Raw genomic sequence first — 24426 nt, 5'->3', positions numbered from 1 at the left:
TGCCGACACGACTTCTTCGAGTCCGTCTCAACGTTACCGACGCGACTCCATCAAGTCTGTGTCAAACGTGTCGACACGACTTCCGTACCAACGTTGCCGACGCGACTCCGTCAAGTCTGTGTCAAACGTGTCGACACGACTTCGTCAAGTCCGTCCCAACGTTGCCGACGCGACTCCGTCAAGTCTGTGTCAAACGTGCCAACGCGACTCCGTCAAGTCTGTGTCAAACGTGCCAACGCGACTCCGTCAAGTCTGTGTCAAACGTGCCAACGCGACTCCGTCAAGTCTGTGTCAAACGTGTCGACACGACTTCGTCGAGTCCGTACCAACGTTGCCGATGCGACTCCGTCAAGTCTGTGTCAAATGTGTCGACACGACTTTGTCGAGTCCGTCCCAACGTTGCCGACGCGACTCCGTCAAGTTTGTGTCAAACGTGTCGACACGACTTCTTCGAGTCCATCCCAACGTTGCCGACACGACTCCGTCAAGTCTGTGTCAAACGTGCCGACACGACTTCTTCGAGTCCGTCTCAACGTTACCGACGCGACTCCATCAAGTCTGTGTCAAACGTGTCGACACGACTTCCGTACCAACGTTGCCGACGCGACTCCGTCAAGTCTGTGTCAAACGTGTCGACACGACTTCGTCGAGTCCGTCCCAACGTTGCCAACGCGACTCCGTCAAGTCTGTGTCAAACGTGCCGACACGACTTCTTCGAGTCCGTCCCAACGTTTCCGACGCGACTCCGTCAAGTCTGTGTCAAACGTGTCGACGCGATTCCGTCAAGTCTGTGTCAAACGTGTCGACACGACTTCTTCGAGTCCGTCCCAACGTTGCCGACGCGACTCTGTCAAGTCTGTGTCAAACGTGTCAACACGACTTCTTCGAGTCTATCCCAACGTTGCCAACGCGACTCCGTCAAGTCTGTGTCAAACGTGTCGACACGACTTCTTCGAGTCCGTCCCAACGTTGCCGACGCGACTCCGTCAAGTCTGTGTTAAACGTGCCGACGCGACTCCATCAAGTCTGTGTCAAACGTGTCGACACGACTTCGTCGAGTCCGTCCCAACGTTGCCGACGCGATTCCGTCAAGTCTGTGTCAAACGTGTCGACACGACTTTGTATAGTCCGTCCCAACGTTGCCGACGCGACTCCGTCAAGTCTGTGTCAAACGTGTCGACACGACTTCTTCGAGTCCGTCCCAACGTTGCCGACGCGACTCCGTCAAGTCTGTGTCAAACGTGTCGACACGACTTCGTCGAGTCCGTCCCAACGTTGCCGACGCGACTTCGTCAAGTCTGTGTCAAACGTGTCGACGCCACTTCGTCAAGTCCGTACCAACATTACCGACGCGACTCCGTCAAGTCTCTGTCAAACGTGTCGACACGACTTTGTCGCGTCTGTCCCAACATTGCCGACGTGACTCCGTCAAGTCTGTGTCAAACGTGTCGACACGACTTCGTCGAGTCCGTCCCAACGTTGCCGACGCGACTCCGTCAAGTCTGTGTCAAACGTGTCGACACGACTTCGTCGAGTCCGTCCCAACGTTGCCGACGCGACTCCGTCAAGTCTGTTTTAAAACGTGTCGACACGACTTCTTCGAGTCCGTCCCAACCTTGCCGACGCGACTCCTTCAAGTCTGTGTCAAACGTGTCGACGCGACTTCTTCAAGTCCGTCCCAACGTTGCCGACGCGACTCCGTCAAGTCTGTGTCAAACGTGTCGACGCGACTTCGTCGAGTCCGTCCCAACGTTGCCGACGCGACTCCGTCAAGTCTGTGTCAAATGTGTCGACGCGACTTCTTCGAGTCCGTCCCAACGTTGCCGACGCGACTCCGTCAAGTCTGTGTCAAACGTGTCGACGCGACTTCGTTAAGTCCGTCCCAACGTTGCCAACGCGACTCCGTCAAGTCTGTGTCAAACGTGCCAACGCGACTCCGTCAAGTCTGTGTCAAACGTGTCGACACGACTTCTTCGAGTCCGTCCCAACGTTGCCGACGCGACTCCGTCAAGTCTGTGTCAAACGTTTCGACACGACTTCTTCGAGTCCGTCCCAACGTTGCTGACGCGACTCCGTCAAGTCTGTGTCAAACGTGTCGACGCGACTTCGTCGAGTCCGTCCCAACGTTGCCGACGCGACTCCGTCAAGTCTGTGTCAAACGTGTCGACGCGACTTCGTCGAGTCCGTCCCAACGTTGCCGACGCGACTCCGTCAAGTCTGTGTCAAACGTGTCGACGCGACTTCGTCAAGTCCGTCCCAACGTTGCCGACGCGACTCCTTCAAGTCTGTGTCAAACGTGCCAACGCGACTCCGTCAAGTCTGTGTCAAACGTGTCGACACGACTTCCATCCCAACGTTACCGACGCGACTCCGTCAAGTCTCTGTCAAACGTGTCGACACGACTTTGTCGAGTCCGTCCCAACGTTGCCGACGCGACTCCGTCAAGTCTGTGTCAAACGTGTCGACACGACTTCTTCGAGTTCCGTCCCAACGTTGCCGACGCGACTCCGTCAAGTCTCTGTCAAACGTGTCGACACGACTTCGTCGAGTCCGTCCCAACGTTGCCGACGCGACTCCGTCAAGTCTGTGTCAAACGTGTCGACACGACTTCTTCGAGTTCCGTCCCAACGTTGCCGACGCGACTCCGTCAAGTCTGTGTCAAACGTGTTGACAAGACTTCTTCGAGTCCGTCCCAACGTTACTGATGCAGCTCTGTAAAGTCTGTGTCAAATGTGAGACATGCATTTTAGATTTTTGATTTTGGGATTAGAAGAACCAATATATATAACAACTTAATTCAAAGCTTAATTCCTTATTCTGTATAACTGAAAGTTGTTGTACACAAACGTGGACAATTACACTGTTTCATGTTCAAAGAAAAATATTTGTAATTAAATACACATGCATGTATGTATTTAAGAAACATTTACATGTGTAAATATATTTATATATATATTTTTATAAATTCTATATTAATAAAAAAGTTAAATATATATATTTGTGTGTTCTTAAATATACATAATAATTACACACAGTACAGATACAGTTATTATGCAAAAAAACACTTTTATTTTGTATGCGATGAATTTTACCCAGCACTAATTAATAACCAAATATTTTTCTTTGAACATAAAGAAGTGTAATTGTCCACGTTTGTGTACAACAGTTTCCAGTCATACAGAATAATGAATTATGGTGCAAACAACAAAAAATGTGATGTCCACATGGACACACCAGGTTTTAGGCTGTTATTGAATTACCATCTGGTAATTTTATTGGTACATAAAACGCATCTGTCCATTTTCCAGTTTTTTTTATCTTGTAGTGTTGTGTAATCACATAGCATGCAGATTAAACAAATAAAATATATTTGTTAGTGTTTGTTTTAAAGTTTTTAATGTTAAAATTATTTATTTACAATTGTATGATTTATTTGTTGTATTTTGTTCATTAAAACAAGTGGTTGTGATCAATGAATTTCTTTGATTTCACCAATTTGGCTTTCAATTAATAAGCTAGTAACTAGCAGGTAGTTATAACATCAGATGACTCTTATATGTTGACATTTCCCTTTGAGGTCAAATTGACAGGAACACTGAAGTTAAAGATGAGGTTATACAACTATATTACATTAATACATTTTCTGTGTTGAGACTTTTGTAACACTACTGTTGACACATATTACTGTACAAGAGTCATAAATAAAGCAAACATTTCAGTCTAGTGCTAAACATAGACCAAGGTTCATTGTTTATTAGCATACAAACATAGACAACATGTAGCCTAAATAATCCTGTAGAAATACACTCACCAGTACAGTCCATCTGCATTATAAGCCATTTTAGAGAAGGTTTTATATACTTTATCATCTTACCAACTTAATATGCAAAATAAAAAAACTGTTCACAGTCATTTAATAAATATGACATATTTATGATATTCATATCATCCAGTCAAACAGTGAAGGTTTTATATCTTTGTTTGTTTGACCTCCTGCTCTTCAGTTTGCTCTGTCTCTCTATTCTTCTCCTCTGGTTCGAGGTCTTGCTCTCTCTTGATCTGAGCTTCGATCTCATCTGGGTCAATGTAGGTGTAGAAGTAAGCCATGAAGGAGAAGATAATACTGACAGCCACTAGCAGTGAAGCAAACAACACATACTCTGCCCACTAGAGAGAGAAACACGCACAAATTACCAGTCTGTCATTGTTTAATACACTATTATTTTTACACAACAATATAAACATGAAAAGTTCAGATGCTAAGGTCGCTAAATGCCACTTTCTAACCGAATGCTTTCGACATGTATTATATGTTTATCAAATACTTTCTCTTCAAATCCACTTAATCCTGCACTTACACTCACATATAGAAATACCGCTTTGTTGGCACAATCTGTAAAACCGTAAATGTTTCAGCAAAGTCCTCGTCATGCACAGAGGAATAACTGGATGAATGATGGCGCAGGTACGTCAAGGTGCAAGAGTTTTAAAGGAGGTTTACAGAATATATAGTTTACAGTCTTTTATCTTTATTCAGAAAAGACAGTGATTAATAACTAGAGACCTTTATAGATGTGAAGATTTTTGTATGTACTTAAAGGGTTTTGTAACAAAACAGTCAAATTTGTTAAATACCAATAAAATGACTATAGTGGCATTTGTAAAAAAAAAAAGTCATTTTAGTTTATGACTTATAACACTTTCATTGCCATTAAAGTGAAATGACTGAACCTTAACATAAGTTATAATTTTTTACAAGAAAAAAATTATAATTTACAAGAAAACACGTCAGATTCACTTTTTTTCTGACATGGTTTTCCTCTGAACTCTTGATATAATCAGGCTGTGTGTGATATGGTCTGTATGAGGTTATATACTCTACCTGTTTAGGAAGCTTTCCCAATTCAGCCACAATCAACACAATAATGTTTCCCACAGCGTTAGTGCACAACCAGCCGGCCTGCAACACCGACTTCATGTTTTTTGGAGCCTTATGACATAAAACACATAAATGTAAAAATTTACTGATCTTCTTTGAAAATGTTTTTATCTCCACATGATAGCAGATGCAAGTAAATACTGTATGAGCCTTCTGATGATCACAATTGTTTTAGACACTTTACTAGTAAATAATATTTGATAAAATGTGTCTGTCACATAGTTTTAGCAAACTTGACACTAGTTTTTGACACTCTTTAGGAGCAGAAGAAATATTTCTTTAAGGAGAACCCCTAACCCGATCATGAATTATTGACTGATTTTCACCATCGAGTCAAGTTTGACCACAGCATACAAAGCCAGAGTTAAATGAATAGAAGAGATGATGTAGGACGTTACTGACAACATAAAATAACCATGAGAATAGGGCTGGGCAAAAAAAAAAAAATCGATTTTTCAATTAATCGTTTTTTAAAACGTGGTCAATTCAGAATCGATTCTCAAAGAGCAGAATCGATTTTTTTTTTTTATATTTATTTCTGCAAACATTGAATGAAATTACTTGTCTTCTTTACTAGATGTCACCCTCTTTTTTGCCTAGCGCATGTTACCAAGGAGCAAGAGGCAAGCCTGTCATTCATTCATTCAGTGGTTAAAATGGCGGTTTCAGGTGCTTCGTCGATTTTATTAATTACCCACTTCTAACCTGCTGTTCACTGTTCTTTTTATTAATATAGTATTTGTATTAAATCTATATTCAACGAGTTGAATAGAGTATAGAAACCGGTCTGAGAACCAGAATCGAAAATTGAATCGAGAATTGAAATCGAATCGATTTAGCAGCTTGTGAATCGAAATCGAATCGATCTGGAAAACCTGAATCGATACCCAGCCCTACATGAGAACACAATACAGTGTAGATATAAGGACACATTCGGCTCTCCAATCTGAGATGTATTTGAAATGAGCTTTCTCTTCATCTGAAATGTTAGATATGATTTTAATGTTGTCATGTATTCATATGATCCTGTAATGCTGCAAGTTCAGTACACAATATGATTATACTGTATTTGTACACTTGTTTTTATTTTGCAATGATGACAGAGTCAAAGGTGACAGGTGTTTATTTACCTGTGAATATGAGAATTGAAGACCGGTGACTGAGAACATCACCTCTCCTGTAGTGATGAGAAAATACTGAGGAATCTGTAGAGCCATGTGAACGGAGTTGGGCTTGATGTCCTCTAATTTCTTAATCGAGTTACTGCACTGCACACAAACACACACAAAAACAACTGATGCTTCAGAGGACCTTCACCTTCCAGCAGGGTAAAGGGAGAGAGAGAGAGAGAGATACTACACACCTCCAGATCAGACCAGGTCAAATTACTGGGGATGAGGAACGTGTATGAGGCACCAAATCCAAATTTTACAGCAAACTTACAGATCTTCTCGTTACTGCTGAGTTGAAACGTCCGGCTAAGAGGAGAAACCACAGCAACATCATCAAAAAGATCTGATAAATACAGAATAATTTATACTAAGAATAACATCTTTACTTTGACTGATTGGTAAACAGTGAAAGATGTTGACAGTAGGCTTTAAGGTTTATATGAAGACAACAAATCTACAGTCATTCACTTTCAGTGCAGTAACCTTTATTACATTAAAGTTAACCTCCAATTAAAAATTTAAGAAAAAAAAAATGTTAGGTTTATTATTATTTACATTGGCAGTAGCATAAAGCAATGCCTCAATAGCTATTTGTTGACTGAACAACAATAGAGCAATGATTTTATTTTAACTTTAAGTGTTAAAAACAACTTTCAAGTTACTTACAAAAATGTTTAAAAGTAAAAATAGAAATCAAAAGTTCAATGAAGAGTCAGTAAGTTACTTTACTTACGTTCCCTGTAAAACCATTGTGTAGTTTGAGACAGCTGACGGCTCGATGGAGCCCACGTCAGTAATGTTCAGGACTTCTCTCATACCATTCACAAATCTATACAAAAGCAAACATCATTTCATTCAGGAAACATTTGATCTTAAGAGAAGAATAAATCTATTTCACAGTTCACTGACCTTATGGCATTTTTTCCTTCGTCTGGTTTAGACATGATGTCTTCTTGCTGAGGGAAAGTTAAACATCAGGGTCAATTTTACCAAACATTTGGTGCTTACCGCTTACACCTGTCAATGTACCATCAGTCTGTCAGTATGACTGTTCAGAAAACCATAGGCATCACCTAAAACATCTTAATATCATAGCAGTGATGTTTGAAGAAACTTATTATTAAATATAATAATCTACTTTTGGACCCTGTTAGTTGACTGTGTATCTGTAACATTGACACACTCACCAGATACATTTGAGCGGGATCAGAGGGAATGATCAATGTCTGACGCTGACCCTTTATTAAACTAAAAGCTGTAGTGATGACAGGATTTGTGTTCAAGGACACTGTGATGTCCTGATGGTCAAACACCAAATATTCTTCAGTACTCTATAAAAAACATGAGAAACATCTCTGTTAGACCACAGGCTGTGTGTGTGTGTACTTGGTAATTATCAAGTTGTGGGGACCAAATGTCCCCAAAAAGATAGGAATACCTGTAAATTTTGACCTCGTGGGGACATTTGTGAGGTCCCCATGAGGAAACAAGCTTATAAATCAGACAGAATGATGTTTATTGAAAATCTAAGGTAGCAGAAAGTTTTCTGTGATGGTTTGGGTTAGGGAAAGGGAATAGAATATACAGTTTGTATGGTATAAAATGCATTACGTCTATGGAATGTCCCCACAAAACATGGAAACCAGAATGTGTGTGTGTGTGTTGTACCTGCAAATGTTCAATATGTAGTGGTTCAATGGTTGGGATGGTAACAATGAGTGGATTGTTTCCCATATTCACCACCTTTAACTGACTCTCAGACAATGATGGGAAATTTGGCAATGTTTTCTGAGGAGAAGATAATCTGTTAGAGTTTTGGACGTTTTTTGGGCCTCTTTTTCATCCTCTTGTAAAACATAAAGTGCATTAATCAAGATTAATCTTTAACTCTTGCACTCACGTTTTACCTCAAAAGGATAGAAATCAAATAAAGAGTTGATGTAATTTTCTGTTTTTCCAGAGGTTGACTATCAACAATGTCCATTGATAACTAGGGGTGTCACGATTCTCCAAATCCTTGAATTGATTACATTTTCGATTCTAAAGTCACGATTCGATTCGATTCTCGGATTTTACTTTTTTTGAAAGACAAAAAATGCTATGCCATTATTATTTATTAACATGCACATTGCGTGCTTTTCCTCGCATGGGGGAAAAAGAAAAAAATTAATTCAGCCATAATCCAGTGTCATAAGCAGCTGTGCTTCTCTCTGTCTCACGTGCACGGGCTCTCACATCTGTCTGAACCCTAAACAAACTAAAATAGTAATCCTTACATATTTGTTCAGTTTTATGCGTTTCCTGTGAGCTGAGGCAAACTATCCCTTTTGTTAAAAATATTACCCGGTGCATCTTGGCTGCTCTCTCACGCACGTGTCCGAAGGCAGATCACTAGGTAGTAATCCTGTTTATGATATTTATTTCAAGGAGTTGTAGCAATACATCCCTTGTGTTTAAAATATAAATCTCTGAGAGGTTTTCTCCCCCACTTGGCAAGCCGACCGGACGTGACATGGGGACGTGGCAGCATCGACGATCCCATTTTTTAATTTGAAGTTCGACGGTGTGACTTAATTTCGATTTAAATCGAAATCGTGACACCCTTATTGATAACACACTTTTTTTTCTGACAATTTTTTTAAAAACACCTGCAGTTAAATCTTCTCATACTCACATCAATTTCAACCTGGACCAGAGCTGCAGAAACAAAAGCCATGGCAGCAAACAGCATCCCTACAGTCATTCTCTTCAAAGGACTGAAACACAAGACAGAGTCATACACTGTTAATAACGTCAAGATTTGTTAGATTTGTTGTTTTTCTAATGGTATAGTGAACACATATATAATTATTTGTCAGCTTCTTTATTAGAATACAACCAGAAAATACAGGAAATGTGTATGTAGTATTAAAAACAATATAAAAGTATAAGCTGAAGTGTCAAGTATTTAGGGTAAACTCCCCTAACACTTGAACAATAGCAGGTTTTAATAAATTAAACCTAATTTCTAATTCTAATCAAATGACCTATAGGAATTCAGTCGCCTCAAAAAAGATCAAGATGTGTTTAGTGTCAAGAGAGGTTACATTAAATACGGACTGATGCCTTGATGTCCATTCAGTTATTTTGTTTTTAATTTTGTGTACATATTTCCTGAATTTTCTGTTTGTATCTTTTCTGAAAGTCTTACCTGAAATTGAGGCCACACTTCTGTATAAGAGGAAAAACTATTCGGTCCATGATGGGCACCATGGTCAGGATGAAGATAGGATTTACAGTCTGAAAGAGACACATCTCAGTTATGTGGATTCTGACTGTACAGTACATTCAACAGATTCATGACATCTTTTTATCTGAAAACACTAAAGGCAAGTGAGGTCAGCAGGTGACTGAAAACATCAATTACATGATACACAAACCAGATTACATACTCATAATATGTGTCACATTCAGGGCCTAAATCCAAATCCTGAAAAGAATCGTAACATTTACCTGCATTTGGTCTGGCTGCAGGATGAACGCCCCCTATAGACAACAGGAAATGACATTGATCACAGGAATTACACATATACTGTGTTCAGCAGCAATAATACATTTCTTTCTGTTGGTTTAGCTAAATTTGGTCTTTTATCAGTAACTAGTTTGCTCCCCAACACATTGTTAAATTTAAATTAGGTTTATTATTAATATGTTTTATACAAAAAAAAAAAAAAATGAGACACATACAAAGTCTCCGCTCATAGTGGTGGCTTGAAGAGTCCAGCGTGAGCCCTACAAAATAGAAAAAAACACACAAACCTTTACAACACACATGCACATGCCAGAGATATGAACTAAATCATTACAATACTTGAGGTTCAATTTAAACAACTGTCCTAACCGGGATTACAGAACTAGACTTGTTTGTATTTGTTAAATGTGAAGTGTGTCATTTTTTATTTTAAGAAGCTGGAGCCTGAAATAGGTAGACTCATCCAATGAGTTAAGTTTAGGGTGGGGCTACCTGTATATCTGACCAATAGCTAATAAGAGGAGGGCTTTGAAATCCTCTATTGAAATAACCATTCCATTTGTTGATGTTACTAGTAAAGAAATGATACACTTCACTTAAAAACAGTTAACAGTTTCAGTCTGTCTTTAGTATTGTGTTGTGTTCATCTTTACCTTCTGGTCAAACAGGGTCCAAAACATGGGCAGAGGGATGTAAAGGAACAACACCTTTAACACCATCTTTACTTGAGCTATGAGTAGTTTCTATAGGAGAAAAGACAAGGGAAATTAGTGGGTGTGTAGGGGGAACTGAATATATTTATTTTTTGGTCACCATGAAGAAAACAGCTTATAAATAAATCTAAATAATAAAAAATGTAAAATAGCAGAAACTTTACGGTGAGGGTTAATTTAGAAAAGTCATTAAGTCTATGGAATGCCCACATAAATAATGGGAACCTGCGTTTGTGTGAGTGTGTGTGTGCATGCGTGTCAAGAGATGATAGGATTGTATCATACATCATATTTCTCCTCTGCCCAGTCCATCCAGTGTTCTCTCTTTGGATAGCGGCTGCTTCTGTGTCTAAAACGATTTCTGATGGCAAACTATGGGAAAAGTGAATTTAATTAATAGTTTAATAAATTTATATTAGAAAATATATTAAATGCACAATATAAAATCCTTATTATTTAGCCACACTTATGCTACATGTATTACTTTCTCCAGAAGAATGTGCTTTTCAATTTAAAGGGATAGTTCTTCAAAACTGATAATAAACCCATGATTTACTCACCCTCAAGCCATTCGAGATTTAGACAATCACATTTTTAGTTTTTTTAGAAAATTTCCTAGCTCTTCCAATTTTTATATGGGGTCCCCCTTCAAGCCCAAAGATTATGCATCCATCCTTCACAAAAGTAACCCAAACAGCTCCAGGGGGATGAAGAAAGGCTATCTGAGGGTAATTCATAAGGTTTTGTCGTAGGAATATCCATATTTAAAAACTTTACAAATGAAAATAAAGCTGCCTTTTTATCCACCAGGGTAGGGTTGCACCAGTCGTTCGTAAGTTCTTACTTAAACTGGGACGTAAAGTCCAAACTAGAGGCTTAGTAACTACTAGCTAGTTTATAACTAACTCTTTACTTAATTCGGTTGCACCACTTGTTCTTAAGGAAGAACGTAGCTAGTAGGTCGTAAGCTCTCCATAAAGTAATGCGTTGTCGCATAGAATGACGTTTATTTTCCTTAACCCAATCACAAGAGCAGGAAATAGTCTGAACAGTACGTAATTTCAAACTCATTCTTGTCTCGCCTAAACTGAAAGTTAAAAAAAGACGTTAAAGCATATGTTATCGAACTCAAAACATTACACTTTTAATTGAAAATATATATCCCACACATGGAAGAGAAAATAAACAGGAAGAAATTTTAAATCTTATTTTAATTGATGGATACACAGAAAATTAAACAGTTCTTGAAAAGTGGTTGACGAATTTGCGGCTCTTCATAATTAATACGAGCTCATCGATGTTATATAATCTGGATGACATCTTATTCCAAACGTTATTCATGGACAGGGGCTTCCGTAAATATTTAGTTACAACGTATTGTTACGTTTTAACTAAGTTTAATGGTGCAACGCAAAAACATTTAGTAGTGCGTAAGTTGTAACTTAGTGCCTATTTACGTCGTAACTAAGCTACGTTGTAACTTACGCACAGCTGGTGCAACCGGCCTGTTGGGGTTACTTTTGTGAAGGATGGATGCACAATCTTTGGGCTTGAAGGAGGTAGTGGACCCCATATTTATTTATTTCTAAAAAAAAAATGATGCCTGAAAAATGGACATCTCATGCATCTCGGATGGCTTGAGGATGAGTAAATCATGGGTTTATTATTAGGGCTGTGTTGAAAAAATCGATTCACCGATTTTGAATCGATTTTCATGTTAATTTCTAAAGATCGATCCTTAACTCAGAGAATCGATTTAATAATTAATAACTTAAACTTGCCGCGTCATTGAATTCACGCATGCGCGCGAGTTGGAAGGACAATAAAACAACGCTCAAAGCTGCGATCTATATGTAAAATAATCCACTCATAACAAATGAACGAGTTATTTGTGTTATTTTTATAATAAGCGCCAGTGAATCCACCGCGGGTCTCCAGCGAACTCTCTCTCTCTCCCTCCCTCCCTCTGTGCTCATGCAGCCGGTCTCTGACGGGCAGAGGTTTCTTGAGGCGCGCGCAACGGGTGGCCAAATAAAGAGTTCTTCTTACACATAATGGTAATAGTTGTAAAGTTTTCTGAACTTTAAGCAAGCTAAGACAAAACTCACGTTTATATCAGTGACACGTGCGCTGCTGGAGCGATGTAGTTTGACGCCTAATTCGCTTATAGTACAAACATCGTTGATCAGAAAGACGAGAAAGAGACGCAAATGTTAATGTGTAATAGAAAGTAAAGAGCGTCAATACCTTAAAACAGACTTCATCACATCATAGCACCCGTCTTAATATCTATATCTAGAGCTCCGTCTCTCATATACAGGCATTTATCCAAAATACAAAGCATACTATAGCTTCAATAGTCTATAAAATTAATAACTCAATTAAAAACAAGATTCTGTCTATCAAGACTTGTTGTTATCCTCTGGGCATTTTCACTTTAACATTATTTAATTTAAATTGTCCATATTTTAAAACTGTGGTGAGCAGTTAAAAGCTATAGTGAGTGGCAAATAACTGCATATTTTATAATCCAAAAACAATATAAACTTAAAAACATGTATACCATGAAATATACAGTTACTGTGAAATAAAATGACTCATTCTGTGGAATAGAATTTTGGTCATTCCGCCCACCCCTATCTGGCACCATTTCCGGCTTTTTTCAAAAACACTTATCTAAATCTCGAAGATCGGATCGAATCGAACAATGATAATCGATTTATTATAATTTTTGGCTGAACTATTCATTTAATAAAATCACATAAACCCAAGCATATGATGACACGATATAAATTTTACTCACCCCAATGCATTTACACACAGCCCCCATAATGTTTCCTTCTGGATCTCTTTTTACATACATCCCACTACCAGCAATAAACACCACTGTACAAAACACAAAACACAGTACAATCAGACACACAAATCTGTGTGTGTGCGTGTGTTGGTCTGGTCCACTCAGTCTTACCCAGAGATATAACCATAAGTGCAGCCGGGACTCCAAAAGCCAATGGATAACATTTCTGTTGAGAGTAGATGCCACACTCCTGAGCTGCACACATCAGAAGACACAACAGACAAACATGTGATACTGAACCCATGACATGTGTGTGTGTGTGTGTGTGTGCGCGCATGTGTGTACCTCTGAGGACAGGTGTTATAAGTGTAGACAGAAGACTTCCTGCATTGATGCAAAGATAAAACACTGAGAAGAATGTGTTGAGCTGACGACTCTAAAACAATTAAAACACAAACCATCAGATAAACATCAATGATGATGATGGTGATGATGATGATGATTCAGCTACTATGCAGAATCAAACCTGGTGCTCCTGAAACTGATCTCCACCAAATGCAGCCACACAGGGTTTAATTCCTCCAGTACCCAAAGCAATAAGAATCAGACCTAACATTGACAAAGCCCTGAAACAACAATACCAACACATGTGAAAGAACAGCTCTGGACATATGAAGAAGTCAAGGTGTATCGTGGGTTAATTCACTCACATGTGAAAGGTCAGATTATCCGGTGTACCATCTTTGTTTGAATCTGTGATGTCATGAACTGTGCTGACGGCCATGATAACCTGGCCTGCGGCATAAACTATAGACAGGTATATGATCGTTCTGAAAGCACATACACACGTTCAACACATCAGAAAATATCCCAAATTTTTCTACATTCACTCATAAATAAGAGTTTATGGCTTTTTCTCAATGTCATGGAAGGATCCTCGGAAGCCAGAATTTCAAGGATGCTACGTCATCGACATCCGTCGAAGGACTGTTCCAATGTCGAGGATCCTCGGAATTTCAGCCAAGGACTGAGTCCTTCGTTCGAGAAATATCCTATATACAGGAAAGGATGCATAAGTGTATCCTTCACGCGCTGAAATCACCCACAATCCTATTTGAGCATCGCCGAAAGCACACCTTTCCTTGACGCAATGACGTGCACTTGCTAGCCTGTTCCATTTAACATGTTCTCTGAATGCTTAAGACTCTGAAAAAAGTGACTTGTAAGGACTAGTCCTGCCAAGGAAGTATTCTTGACATTGAGAAACAGACTATGTTGAGAAGCTTATAAGACAGAAAAACTAACTTGAACTTCCCGAGCCAGGAATCAGCAATAATGGCTCCCAGGATGGGTGTCAAGTAGCACAGCGCCACAAAAGCGTGATAAATCGAGGTCGCGAGATCATCATCCCAATGCAGAAAATATCGAAAATACAGCACCAACACAGCTAGAGAGAGGGAGTGAAAGAGAGGGACATTTACAGTTTGGACAAACATGTACATGAACTTTAAAGCACAATCCCAGAAAACACTGAACACACTGTTTCACACATAGCAAAACCTTTTAATAATGCTGTAACATGAACAATGATTGAAGTTTCTACCTTTGCTTAATAACAGACGCTACTGTGTATGATATACAAAGACAATTGTATCAAATGTACACTGTAAAAAATCTGTAGCTTTTAAGGTAAAAAAGCGACAAAAAATACAGGAAACAACTTTGTAAATAATACAGTGGCATTTTATTTTTCATTACAGTAAAGTTTTGTATATTTCACATTTCTTAACCATGTATTCAAAGAACTGAAAAATACGTCTGTAAATATAAATGTGCTCTGTACCTACAGTAATAACATGTTGTTTATTCACATGTGCGTTGTTAACTGTTCAGATGTAATGTTCCAGCACTGTTCCCTTCCTTCTCTTTTCCACATGGACTGTTTGTTTACAGTGGCGCACATAGGTGTAAAGAGTAGCTGAAAGCCATACTTGAGTAAAAGTACAAATTCCTTACTGTAAAAATTACTCCACTACAAGTTACAAGTCACCAATTTAAATACGACTTGAGTAAAAGTATTAAAGTAACCCAATTTAAAAGTACTTAAGTATTTTTACTCGTACTGAATGTTGGCTCAAATATGCACTAGTCCTCAACACAAAGAGACATTGTAGGTCAGTGAAAACTAAGAAAGTTTATTTATGAGGTTTTATTTCCTAATATAGAAAAGAAATCAAACACCTCAAAAGTTTGACCTGGCAGAACAAACACAGATTAAACATAGTCATAGTCTTTTGATTAAAATTTAATTTAGTTTTAGTCATATTTTTGTCATCTGAATTGATTTAGTTTTAGTCTAATTTTATTCAACATTACATTTTATTTAAACCCATTTAATTTTAGTCTAGTGTCATTGTGTATTTGAATGTGCCATTCTGAAAAATATATAGCCTAACTTTGTGATATAAATATATGGTAACACTTTACAATAAGGTTCATTAGTTAACATTAGTTAGCTACATTAGTTAACATTAACTAAAAATGAACTGCACTTAGCATTTATTAATCTTTGTTAATTTTAATTTCAACAATTACTAATACTTTATTTAAATCTTGTTTACATTAGTTAATGCACTCTGATCTAACATGAACAAACAATTAAAGCTTACATTTTTATTAACTAACATTAACAAAGATAAATAAATAATGTAACAAATGTATTGCTCATGGTTTGTTCAAGTTAGTGAATACATTAACTACTGTTAACTAATGAACCTTATTGTAAAGTGTTACCAAATATTCTTATAGGCCTAAAGATATAAAAAGATATAATTTTAATATTTAAAAAATTCCAGTAAACTAAAATTACACTAACAGAAATATGATCATGCATATTAAAAACAGGAAGTTGTTCATTCGAAAGATTAATTGAAAACACATGTAGTGCGTAACACCACAATCTCACATTAAGTGCACTACATTTCTTCCGTCATGCATCCCTCTTACAGTAAATACATTACAGCATACTTGATTAAATGTGAGGACAGTGAAATTGTAGCCTGACTACGTCAGACTTTGTACTTCCGCTAAATTTCATTACGCTTCTGTACTCAGTCTGAGATACCTCCCATTCAAACCGTTTTCCTCAGGTCTCAAAACAACCGGCGAATCAATGAACAGAGGGCGGGCTGAGAGCCGTGACGTAGACGCTAAGCGCCGAATGTACGGTTGTAGTTTGTAGTGGACATGGAGGCACAGAAAGCTATTTGCTCTGTTGTGGAGAACCGGCACTTGCCAACTTAATCCCGAACAAGAAAAGTGTTTGTTAAACATTTTGAATGGAGATTATGTTGTTGCCCTACTCCCGACAGGTTTTGGGAAAGTTTAATTTATCAACTATTATCGATCGTCAGCGAGAAACTGTATGCAGCACAGCTTGACGTGCACAACAATCGAGATATCATGGAAGGAAATTTCATTGTTCACAGTTAATGGTGGAGGACGCGTGGGCAAACATTCTTTGGTGACGTTCCTGATTAACCAGAAAAAAAGGTAGGAAGATTTAATTTACATATGGTTATGGCCGTCTGGTGGAAGAGTTTGAGAGGAGAGAGGGGCGTTCCTCCACTTAGACGTGAGTGGAAAGACACCGTAAGGATAGTGTTCAACTAGCTCTGGCCCGATTTACTTTACATAATCTGCAGAAGTCGTTCATAGCCATGTTAACTTCGGTATTTCGCTCGATGGGTTTGTTTTCACATCATGCGTGTGTTTTACAGCAGAAATTTGATGCGGCTGAGCTGGCGCATAACGCACATCATATCCAAACGTTATGTGATTGGCTTACGTTTAGACCAATGATTTTAAACTTCAGACAAGCCCCTCCCATGAGAAGGAAAACGATTGTCAATTATGCCCAGCCAGACTCTGTCTATGAAGCGAAGCAAAATAGCAGAGGATGGTTCTACCAGGCTAGTGAAATTGTACACTTATTATCAATCTTATAATGTACTCAAGTTACTCAGGCAATCAGTACAGGACATCGCTGGTTTATTTTGGCTTATATAGTAAGTTATATCAAGTTATGTAACTTACCAGCTTAGGTTAGCTGATAAAGTAGCATCAGAGTATATAAAACATTTGTGCTTGCCTTTGAGTTGCGGGATGACCCAATCGCGCTTCACTTTTGTTTTGATTGTAGCATCACAAGTTTAACAAAGGGTCCCTTGATTGAAGCAAATGTGATATGCATCCATATGTTTGCTCTTTATCTCTTCTCTCAGACCAGACGCGAACTTTTCTCTACAGTTTATGACATACGCAGCACGCAGATGTCCCGCTACGGTGGCTCAACGCAAGCCATTCAGTGTTTGACATCAAAATACCGCGAGACCAGACTTCTCCATATGCATTTGATTCGCTCTCGCAGTACTTTGATTTCATACGATTGCCCTGCGTAGCGCCAATGAAGTCCCTCAGTTGTGTGTGTCCGTCTAACCTCGCGACCACAGATTCTATCCATCATCACTCTCTGACACTTTCGTTTCGTTTTTATTTGACGAATAAACAATGTAGCGAGTAACGTTAAGTGTCATTTCAAATGTAGTGGAGTAAAGAGTACAAATACCCAATCAAAAATGTAATTGAGTAGAGAGTAAAAGTTGCTTATATTTTTGATACTCAGTACAAGTACAAAGTAGCCCAAAAAATACTTAAGTACAGTAACGAAGTACATTTACTCGAGTACTTTACACCTCTGGTGGCGCATGAGGTAGGTTCGACCTTGTCTGGCGATACGCAGTCCGATTGGTGATATCAAAGTACCGCGAGAGCGTTTCAAAGCAGAATTCTCTGTGTGTTTTCTCGAATCACTCTCGCGGTACTTTGATGTCATTCTCTTGTCAGTTCTTGAGGCGCCACACCAGTCTGTATGCCGATCGGATCACACAACGGGTCAAGTGCACGCTGGAAGGGACCAATCTAGAGTAATACGGACTCTGATCTGATTATGAAGTCTTTCCGAGTCACAGGGCTCAAGTCCAAGTCAGTTTCGAGTCATTGCTGTCTAAGTCGAGTCTCAAGTCTTTTTTAATTATGTCGAGTTGAGTCGCAAGTCATCAAATTTGTGACTCGAGTCTGAGTCGAGTCGCAAAACATCAAATTTGGGACTCGAGTCCACATCCCTGATCATTTTTATAATGTAAAATGTAAGTCAACGCCTGTTATATCACATTAATTTACTACATGTTTGATAGTAAGTGAAAAATTATATACCATTTCATTAAACAGTAAAATTTATTTTATTTATTTCTTGTAAAGCTGCTTTTAAGCAATGCAACATGGTACAAATAAAATATGTGTAAAAAATTTCACTACAATGTGTCTGCTGGGATTTCAGTTTCAGTCACTTTATACAAAAATAACTATTAGAGGTAAAACTTTTGAATTATTTTGTGGTTGTTTTGATTTTACTTTACTGTATACTAGGGCTGGGAAAAAAATCGAGTTGGTAGGTCAAATCGATTCATATTTTCAAAAAATCGATTTTTTTAGATTTTTTTCTCCCCCTCTGCAGTTTAGCGCAGTACATACAGTGTTTCCCAAACATAGGCTCTACTGGGCATTCCGCCCAGGTAAATTGCGACCCGCCCAGGAAAAAAAAATCACTTTATGCATTTCCGTATTTTCTGAACTCGACTGGATGACCCGTGTTTTGTTGAGAGAGCCCGTGAAGATGCACGCGTCATAAACTCATTATCCAGCGCATCATAAACTCATCATCCAGCGCGGCAAATTGGATCAACTGCAGCACATACTGAGGTAACTGAGCAGCCAGGGAACTACACTGCGACCAAAATGGTTGCATATGCTTATGTGCATGTGTTTATAGCATCCAAGTTGGCTTCATTTTGCGTGCAAGCACGTTGTGTCTCTCCCGTTGAGTGTGCGTTCACGTGCTCTTCGTTTCTCAATGAATTGGGTGCGACGCGAAGCAAGCTCAGTGTCACATTGTATCCTTTCATGTTTCTGAACTTGAGCAGAGTTTTACCATTAGAGGTCTTTCTTCCCTGAGAGGACCCGTACAGTTCCGGGTTTATATTTGAAATGGTCAGTCTGGTCCGGGTCGGTCCTAGTTTATTACTTTGAGTCCCAAGTATGATTAATATTGTGTATAAAACCCGATTCGACCGGAGAACTGCCGTGAGCGCTACCTAAAGCTCGAGTGAAGTTTCAGCGTGCCTCCGGTTTCTATGGTGATGACAACTGGCTCCTTTTGCGACCACGCGCTGCATTTTCTTTAATCCATTTTTTAATAATCTTACTATTAATAGACAATATCTTTACTAAAATCTAAAAAAGTTTGCCCAGAGATTGTAGCAAAAAGCAGTGCTAATGTCAAGCCCATTGCACTAAACGAGCAAAGCTAAAGCTGACTCAGGATATAAAAAACCGCTAAGCTGTAATGTAAAGTCTGTCATCAGGACAGCAAGTAAACTTTTAAATCTGAAATAATGAGTGGATTCAGCTTTTTTAATCGGCAAAAGAGAAATAGAAAGCAGAAGCAGTAAAAGTGCCTATCTTATAGAAGTTATTACCATTATAACATCAGTCACATTTATTATCTATAGACCTGCACTGTCTATTAATATGCTATATACATAGTATTGTATATATTGAGTTTGATAAAAGGGGTCATCAAATTACTGCATATATCAGTGCAAAAACATCAAGTGTTTTCGTGGTGCTTTGACAAACAGTGTCAGCTTTGTTCATGACAAAGAAAGTTGGGGGTGGTTAGATTAATGAACTATAATGTGAAATTTATATTAATGTTCAATAATTCAAAGTATTGTGTTGTGTCACACATTATTATTTCTGTGTCACATGTATAATAGACCATTTTTTGTCGGTGGATTATAATGATTGCCCTTTTCACCAGCTACCACCACAAGTAAATTTCAGATCTGTGGGACACACTGACATACATTTTGCATTCGTCAAATCTTCATTCCTTCCCAATTTTTTGTTGATGCATTTTAATTTAATATAATAAATATATATTTTAAAAATATATACAGTTTGCAATTTTTTTGTTTTAAATGGGGTCGGGGAAAAAAAAATCGATTTGAATCGTAAATCGAGTTTTTTATTAAAAAATCTCAGATTTTTTTATGGGGATGAATCGCCCAGCCCTACTGTATACTACTGTAGGTTTACTCCACCACTAATGAAATGACATCACACACATCAGCCTACTACAGAAAGTTTGATCTCAAGGCGTTGCTATGAGTGACCAAAAATAGCTACCAAGACAAATTCTGGTTGATGCTGTAATTGTAGGCTACATTAAAGCCATATCGTTTTCTTTTCTGTCATCTTCCTTAAAGGTAGGGTATCACATTTTGAAAAATGCTAACGGTAGCCACCTCGCCATCCAAAGTTACGCCTCGTTCAAAACACATGAACACGCACAGATCAGACGGTCACATCTCATGTCTCATTCACCAGTGAGAAAACTTTGCAGTACAAAGTGAATAACACTTTCAAAATAACCAACATAAACAACTGGTTAACAGAATTAGTTAAAGCACACTTTTGGTTGTGTAGACATAGTAACTATATCGTCACGCTAATCCGTAAACTAACACAAATTTCATAAGCAACACAATGTTTCATCAAAGTAAAATATCTGAATCCATCTCAATACAAACTAAAACTGTATAATGTTATGCTCTGTTTTATATTCTTTTACTCAATAAAAAAAAAATCTCAATACAAACATATCGCATACCTACCTTACCAAAATAAACAGTGCAACAACCCTTTCAGACCCTTTGCCTCCTGCAGCTGTTTGCATCTCATGGTAAAGTAGTAAAGTTACTGATGTTAATTTGGGTTTTTGTTCTTTGCTGATCAAGGCAGTTTTTGCTGTTGTTGTTATAAAAGATGTCTTTCATTTTGTGGCTCCTGTGCAGGTTGTCAATTCAGCAGAAAAGTTTGCCATTCTCGCTGTTTTACAGACAGGAGGTGAGCGCACGTGAACGTGCCGATGATGTATGGTGTCTGCGTGGACTAGCTGCGCGGTGGGCATTCAAATTACGCTTACGTATGAGGGACATTAAAAGGCAGCGTCCGTTCGGACCGAAATCTATGATTGGTTGAACATTTTTTGGTCCTACGCCTTTCACAGATAACATAAATTTCTACAAATACATTTAAACAAGTTAACGCAGTGATTGCTATCAGGATGTGAGGAAACTTTAAACCAGCTTAACTAAAAATGTTTCAGGATCAAATCTGTTACCCTACCTTTAACCTTGATATTGCATTCATATTGTTCACATAGAGTTTTGCTTTTCAGCAGAACATACAGTATCAGTTAGCGTTAATGGCAGCTTTAAGACACACAGTATAAACACTTACCTCGCATGCCATAGTAGGAAAATCTTTCACAGAATTCATTAACCACGATAAAGAAAATGCTGACGGGATATCCACAACATTCAGCCGTCTATACAAACATACAGTACAGTACACTTTATTAAATCATCTACAGAAAGGTCAAATTGTTTACACACTTCCACAAATTCAATTACTTTCCCCCATCAGAAACTTATATAGAGTATATAGCTCCAGGAATAACGTTAAGAATGAGAACCACTGGTATAGATGATATATCCAAAAGGAAGTAGGTTACTAAACTATACAATATCAAATCCAAGACAGGCCGGATCATTTCAATAATCACTTTAAGATCTCACATAAATTCAAACACACGTATGATCACTGATCTATATAAATGATTAGATTGGGCATGACGTCACAATTGTGAAGCCACCACACCGCCATGCCCAACGTTCTATTAAATCAATGGACTTTATCAGTTTTTATATCTGTTTTTATATCTGAAGTCTCCCTGTACATTATTACAACGCAAACGTCCTAAGCATGTACATAGTTATTCACTGAAAGTTGTACATTTTAGTTTTTAATCAGTTATTATACATTCATATTCATTAGAGTATCAGATCATCGGCAGACCACGACCATATTTACTATTAAATGACAAACGAGCTCATTATAAAATCGAAATAAATAATCATGCTTTGTACCGTATGTGCATTCAATAATTTGCTGGTTTTGTAATTATGTTATCTTAACTTACAAGTTACCTAAACTTATTCAGAGAAATAAAGCTGACCGTGTATACCCATGCCATGTCATTAACAGAATGCAGGACACTCATCTTAACGTTTTTTTTATAAATCAATTATCCTGCCCGATTAAAACATAAACATTGCCAACAACACCAGAATTAACAATTAATTTACATACACATATCCTAAAAATTAATCTTTTGTGACTGATACGCTGTATACCAGGTGAATTTAAATCATGATTTTGAATGGAAGTCAATAACGCCCTCTGCCGGCTGGGTATACCAAGATGGCCGCTCGAACTCTGCGATGGCTTCACCTCACGCTGTTACGTTCTATGCACAATCCAGTCATTTTTATAGATGAGTGCGTATATGATGTATTTTCTCATTTACAAAGCTATTGTTCTCTTTAGCAGGTAAATCAAATATAGACAATAGACTAACCCAAACCCCAACACATGACTCTATGCCCTTTTGAAATATTAAAAAAACTTTCTTTGCTTTACTTCTGAATTAAGTTCATTTCGTTCAAAGTACACACTATTACAGTTTAATTTGTTTCTGAATAACACCCAATGCAGCCAAAAAAAAATTGTAATGACTCTTACCTTTTTCTTATTTTTCTTCTCCTCATCCATCTTTTCGTCTGTCAGAGAATAACTCATTTAATTCACATACAGCATCAAATGAACTGTATGATTTCTGTAACTGTACAGTGTAACTCACCTGGCATATTTGCAGGTGGACGTGATTGTGTGACACCTGTGTGAGAAAAGACCTTGTCAAGATCAGAACTTCTGTGTTAAAAGTGAATGTGTGACGTCTTATTAACCTGGACTGTGTACTGTCTGCTTTATTACACACTATAGAGTCAAAGAGAAACAGTAGATAAAACTCTCCAGAGGTCTACAGGGTGAGTGTACTTCATCTCATGTAACTAAATCAACATCAAAAATGTCAGTGACATCGCATTAAACTATCACAACAACAAGCATACTACATCTCTCTTTATACTTTATGCCACTGTTTGGTGAATTGAGAAACATTTCTGTAACCAAATGTAAAACATAAGAATTATCGTCCCATCTTAATACTCCTATGCCTTTCAAAGATTTTAGAGAAGGTGGTTTATTCACACTTATACTAGGTCCGTTGAATGCTTACTCTGATTGGCTGATGAATGTTCTGAGGTGTGCAATTATTGTCTGGGAAATGCACGGCGAACGTAGTTCCAGGCAGCTCTATTGACCGCATATTACAGATCCATATCACTTCGCATAGTTATGACAGACGTGTCAACATGACAGACGATTTTCCGAGGCAATAACAGCGCTGTTTAGAGACGCCTCGTTCACACAATCTTTCTCTATCTCTTTCTTCATTCTGTGTCTCTGTCCCTTGCTAGCTTTAAAATGACGTTTTGGATTAAGCAAAATAGCCGTTGGATGAGACGCGGAAGAAATAGTCCTACTTACAATAGCGATTTAAGTACAAAAATCGGACGAATCCCTTTAAATATATCATGTGATCTATTGAGGTGTGGTAACTGTAGTATAAGCGGAATAATTGACTACAGGCCGTTGAATTATTGAAAAAGAATGCATATCTTTTAAAATAATTCAACGGCCTGTCGTCAATTGTTCATTACTTAAGCACTATTCGGACGGGATTAGTTTTCCAAACGACGTTTGAGTTTCAGCGTGTCCCCCAGGACGTCTGTGATTTTATGTACCGATTCGGACGGGATTAAAATGATGCAGGCTATTCCAGAGTGTCTGTTTCATGCATTTGGGCGTTGCAGTACCATTTTCGCGTCGGTTTAGGGTTAGATTTACATAATGACATCCCTACCCAAACCTATCCCTAACCCCAATGTCAGTTGACAACTGTTTAATTTCGCGTACCTAATAGTATTGAAGTCCCCAGTTCGTCAAAAAGTGACGCGAAAGGTATACCCTCCGCGTCAACATATTGACGCATGGTCAAGTGTCGTCAAATATTGACGCCATGGGTGTGAGACTGTGTTGTCTGGATACGCGTGTTTGTAATGTTTAATATTTTGCTTTAAATGTAAAATCATGACAGAACATGTAATTTATTAATTTAATTTTAACAAATCAAAATAAAATATACA

General features: G+C 38.3%; 1 protein-coding gene across 3 annotated transcripts; it reads right to left on the bottom strand.

Moving 5' to 3' along the window:
• Positions 1–3731: 3731 nt before the first annotated feature.
• On the bottom strand, positions 3732–23169 carry slc15a1a (solute carrier family 15 member 1a). 3 transcript variants are annotated; one of them, XM_065293172.2, is made up of 23 exons: positions 23019–23169; positions 22901–22938; positions 21557–21644; positions 14438–14579; positions 13843–13962; positions 13659–13758; positions 13478–13568; positions 13304–13387; positions 13139–13221; positions 10621–10707; positions 10276–10365; positions 9838–9882; positions 9604–9636; positions 9302–9390; positions 8786–8867; positions 7780–7899; positions 7299–7442; positions 7021–7067; positions 6845–6940; positions 6303–6417; positions 6070–6207; positions 4883–4990; positions 3732–4167 (listed from the first exon to the last, which is right to left on the bottom strand). In XM_065293172.2, exons 1-23 carry the CDS (start codon positions 23023–23025, stop codon positions 3970–3972), a joined length of 2145 nt encoding a protein of 714 aa, XP_065149244.1. In that variant the 5' UTR covers positions 23026–23169; the 3' UTR covers positions 3732–3969. The 3 variants fall into 3 exon arrangements, with proteins under 3 accessions (XP_065149244.1, XP_073668066.1, XP_073668067.1); XM_073811965.1 differs by lacking the exons at positions 3732–4167; positions 4883–4990 and having other exon boundaries at positions 6069–6202; XM_073811966.1 differs by lacking the exons at positions 3732–4167; positions 4883–4990; positions 6070–6207 and having other exon boundaries at positions 6386–6454.
• Positions 23170–24426: the final 1257 nt, after the last annotated feature.

Source organism: Paramisgurnus dabryanus, chromosome 15 (genome assembly GCF_030506205.2).
Source record: "Paramisgurnus dabryanus chromosome 15, PD_genome_1.1, whole genome shotgun sequence".
NCBI classification, from domain to species: domain Eukaryota; kingdom Metazoa; phylum Chordata; class Actinopteri; order Cypriniformes; family Cobitidae; genus Paramisgurnus; species Paramisgurnus dabryanus.
This window is presented reverse-complemented; position numbering and strand designations above follow the sequence as displayed.